The sequence below is a fragment of the Limulus polyphemus genome, unplaced genomic scaffold (assembly GCF_000517525.1).
Source record: "Limulus polyphemus unplaced genomic scaffold, Limulus_polyphemus-2.1.2 Scaffold6447, whole genome shotgun sequence".
NCBI classification, from domain to species: Eukaryota; Metazoa; Arthropoda; class Merostomata; order Xiphosura; family Limulidae; genus Limulus; species Limulus polyphemus.
In genome coordinates this window covers 22,617-27,504 of record NW_013672057.1, presented here as the reverse complement: position 1 = coordinate 27,504, position 4,888 = coordinate 22,617, and the positions used below count along the sequence as shown (strand labels likewise).

At 28.7% G+C, this 4,888-nt stretch overlaps 1 protein-coding gene across 1 annotated transcript in view; it reads right to left on the bottom strand.

Moving 5' to 3' along the window:
• Nucleotides 1-1,768: 1,768 nt before the first annotated feature.
• Nucleotides 1,769-4,888, bottom strand: part of LOC106473728 — an 11,487-nt gene continuing 8,367 nt past the window's right edge. The window contains exon 3 of the mRNA XM_013934409.1: nucleotides 1,769-2,362. Coding sequence (XP_013789863.1) covers nucleotides 1,769-2,362 — 594 coding nt within the window. The remainder of the gene's footprint in view (nucleotides 2,363-4,888) is intronic.

The window sequence follows — 4,888 nt, the reverse complement described above, 5'->3', positions numbered from 1 at the left end:
TCTTGACAGTTAACAAGCTGTTTAAAGTAGTAATAATGTTGAAAATTAGATCAAACTGTTTGGTAGATTATGATAAATCTTGACAGTTAACAAGCTGTTTAAAGTAGTAATAATGTTGAAAATTAGATCAAACTGTTTGGTAGATTATGATAAATCTTGACAGTTAACAAGCTGTTTAAAGTAGGTAATAATGTTGAAAATTAGATCAAACTGTTTGGTAGCATATGATAAAACTTGACAGTGAACCAAATTGTTTAAAATAGGTAATAATGTTGAAAATTAGATCAAACTGTTTGGTAGAGTATGATAAAGCTTGATAGTTAACAAGCTGTTTAAAGTAGGTAATAATGTTGAACATTAGATCAAACTGTTTGGTAGAGTATGATAAATCTTGACAGTTAACAAGCTGTTTAAAGTAGGTAATAATGTTGAAAATTAGATCAAACTGTCTGGCAATGTATGATAAATCTTGAGAGTGAACCAAATTGTTTAAAATGAGTAATAATGCTGAACATTAAATCAAATTATTTGGTAGTGTATGATAAAGCTTGACATTCCCAAACTATCTGAAATGGATAATAATGCTCAACGGTTAATCAGCCTATTTGTTAGTTGATCATAAAGCTTAATCAAACTTTATGTAGTGAGTCATACAACTTGATAGTATATTAAACTGTTTGGTAAGGAATTTTAATGTTTGACATTAGATCAAAGTAGTAAACAAACTAAGTATGAATACCAGACTTACTGATCAGTTTAACAGGTATGAATCAAGTAGTCAGTTTCATACTGTAAAAACTATAATATATATATATATATATATGTGTGTGTGTATCACCATCTTTACTCTGAATATACTAGTAGACTATGCATTCACTTCAGTTTTTGTCAGTAAAGTTTCTTACAAATATTTGTATTTTATGTGGTTAACTTCATTATACAACTTTTGGGTTAAGAAAAACGTTTTATTGTGTCTCATCTGGCAATATTACCATTACTCTAGCTATGCATAAAATTCCTTTCTATATTATAGTAATAGTGGTAAAGTGTTTCCTCCAAAGATCTTATTATCATACTCTGTGTGTAGTCTCACCCATTTTGTCAGATGACCAAGATGAAGGACTTATTGCCAGCATTTCAATCTTTTTATTTGTTTATCTTTTAATTATAATAAGTATAATATCTGAAAATAATTTACTAAGAAAATAGTCTAGATAGGTTGATAAGATTATTCAATATTTTTCAAACATCTTCATCTTTGCAATTCACAAGTTTATTTTTTGTTAGTTCTGAATGTTATTTGAGGATGTTAGTGATTAATGTAGCATAGATGCTTGGATTCCAAGTGTTTTGATGCAAATTTTAGTGTTAAGATCTTAATATTTTTTATTCATTACTCCTTATCTTTTTTAATTATGTTACCTGTTGCAGCCTGTATACTTTTCAGTTTTAACTAATTTAACACCACCAGATTTTAATGTCTTGTGTTTTATAGTGAGCATATTACTGGCACTAATGTGAGATAACCAATCAGAAAAATGACAACTTGTGAATCTCATATTGAAACAGGTAGTTTAAGGCAGGATATTAATCTTTAGGGCAACGTGTACACTGTAACTGATAATGCCTTGTTTGATTACAAAGAGATATGTTGATGTACCTTTATGCTCATGTTTAAATCTGTTCTTGTTGATGGTGTTTTCTGTGCCATAAATGTTCCAGGGTTCTTTCTAAAGTAAACATCGAATATTACAAAGTGTGCTTACTTTCAAGGAGGTGTCTGTACAAACATTAAACTTTTATCCAGCTTTCCATGTGATGTCTGTACAAACATTAAACTTTTATGTAGCTTCTCATGTGATGTCTGTACAAACATTAAACTTTTATCTAGCTTCTCATGTGATGTCTGTACAAGGTTTGAATCTTTATCTAGCTTCTCATGTGATGTCTGTACAAACATTAAACTTTTATCTAGCTTCTCATGTGATGTCTGTACAAGGTTTGGATCTTTATCTAGCTTCTCATGTGATGTATGTACAAGGTTTGAATCTTTATCTAGCTTCTCATGTGATGTCTGTACACGGTTTGGATCTTTATCTAGCTTCTCATGTGATGTCTGTACACGGTTTGAATCTTTATCTAGCTTCTCATGTGATGTCTGTACACGGTTTGAATCTTTATCTAGCTTCTCATGTGATGTCTGTACACGGTTTGAATCTTTATCTAGGTTCTCATGTGATGTCTGTACATAGTTTGAATCTTTATCTAGCTTCTCATGTGATGTCTGTACATGGTTTGAACCTTTATCTAGCTTCTCATGTGATGTCTGTACACGGTTTGAATCTTCTCCTTCAAATGTAATCTTAAAGAAAGGTATTAGTAATTAAGTCCATGTGTACACATTGGTTTATTGTCACTGTAAAACTATGTACCACCTTGAAATTAATATAATTTCTATTTCACAAACATTTTCATGTTTAATTAAGGTTTATAGTGAGTAAAGGAAATGTAAGTGAACATTTTTTATCCTCCTCTATTACATATTTACTTAAGTAATTATGTGTACTGAAGAGAAACTCTTTTCAAAAGTCATGAGTTTTGCTCTTTATACAAAGAGATTATCTTGTTTGTTTTTTGAAGTTTATTTCATGAAATTTGGATGTTGTTACTTTGTTTTTCCAACAGAAACTACCTTATTTCAGTGTGTTTTATATGCTAGGCATATTCAAAATAATATTTTTACCCAGTAGCAGTCCTCAGTTCTAAACCTGCTCTAGTGTCCTTATTTATATAAAAACATTTATGCAGTAATATTGACCTCAGATGTGGCAGAGAGTGTAATGAAAACTTATTATAGCACATTCTACTGATATAAACTAAAGAAACTTCTGAAATATATCATTATTTAACTTACAATTGGAAATATTTTGATACACACTGTGTGTGGTAGAATATTCAAAAAACTGTTGGAGGAAAATAACACCTTCTAAACAGTATTCTTGCCACAAACGTATTATACCTAACTTTTGTTGTCAACTTTAGTAAAATGTTAAACTACCTCATATAGCTACAAAATTATTTTTTTCTTCCCCTGTAGATCATGATTTTATGTTATGGTAGCTTCTATACCATATTCTTTTTACAGTACTCAAATATTCTTTACAATATGGCAACAGAGGCTTTTCAATATTGTTGCATAAGTGGTTTATTTTTTATGGAAATATATGACTGATATTAAATATATGATATTAAAGCTCATTGTAGCATTTGGTAGAGCTATAAAAACAAAAAGATTAATTATCTTATTACCAAAGCTAGTGGAAAATTGCTAGCATATTTTATAGTATGTAATATTTATTATGTTGGAAACGTTAGGTATACGTGTAGTGTCACCCAAGCACATGTTATTCATAATTTATCATCACTGTACTCTGGTCTTGCTTGGTTTTTTGAAAAGTCATATGGAACAAATTGTAGAATCACACCTCATATGGTAGTACATTTGTTAATGAGCAATGCTTTCTTTGCACAAGGCCATAAAACATATACTTTTGTTACCAAAAAAACATAAATTCTTAGATGTTAAAATATCCAGTCTTGGAATAAAAGTGAATTTAACTCCCCAGCTAATTATGGAAATCTGTTTGGCAAAATTGTGATTAATGTGTTAATTTTCAAAAATGTATTTCATCAAAATATGTGGATCATAAAGATATTAGTATAACGAAGGTGTGGCTCTGAGGTATTTGTGTTGTGCAGTTTTCATTGGTCTGTTTACATAAAGGATTAAACATTATGAATAACTTGTTGTTGTATTTATTTCATAAGCTTTGAATATTATGATTTGTCATGTTTAAAAGAGAAAGAGTGTCTGAATAATTTGTTAAACTTGTTCCTGTTAGTATGCAGTTTGGCTGTGATTTCAGCTGTTTTATACATTTACATATTACATTTTTTGTAGTTCTACTCCTTGTTTTTCTGTGTTAATAAATATGTTAGATCAACTGAAAATTACTTTCTTCCTTTTTACTGTTTCAAATAGTTTACTTCTGTCATACTGTTGACCCTTAGAACAGATTTTTATACAGTTTTGAAATGAAGACTTCTTTAGTCTGATGGTTCAGTGAACCAAATTTTTAACAAATCATTTAAAAAATTACATTATTCATATTATAAAGGAAAATATGTTTATGTTGTTTAAAAACTCTTGGTATTATAAAGTTATGTTATATAAATCATACAAATCCTATTTAGAGTAGACTCCCTTTCTTTCAGATCAAACTATACTGAATGAGAAATAAATTAATAAATTATAAAATTTAATCTTTCATTAAAATATTTAAGGAAAACTGAAGAATATTTATTTGTAGTTTCAAGTTGGTATTTTTATAAATTTATCTCTAAATTATTCATCAATAATTTTCTGTAGTGGATGAGAAACAAGTTCTTGTGAAAAACTGGAATTCACAAATACAAAAATTGATGCTTTCAAATAACTTTTCACATTAATTATTACTTCATTTATCCTGCCATAAAAACATCTTGTAGGGAAAAATTATTAAACAAATTTGTATAATGGCACCAAATATGCATTGTGTAAAAAACTACACATATAAAATAAAATATATACCACAGGCCATACCTCTTGATCAAGGAATCATATTAAAGTTTAGCAACTAGAATATACTTAAATATGATTTTTCAGACTATATATTACCATAAGAAAGAATACAAGCCTGTAAGCCCTGTACTCTACTAGTATAAAATGTAATATTGTCACATGGTTAGGCAAGCAATTACACAGTTTTGCTGCCACATATTTTTTACACTGTTTAAATAAAAGATGAATTAATTGTATTTACCAAATTTTCAATATTTACATTTCATG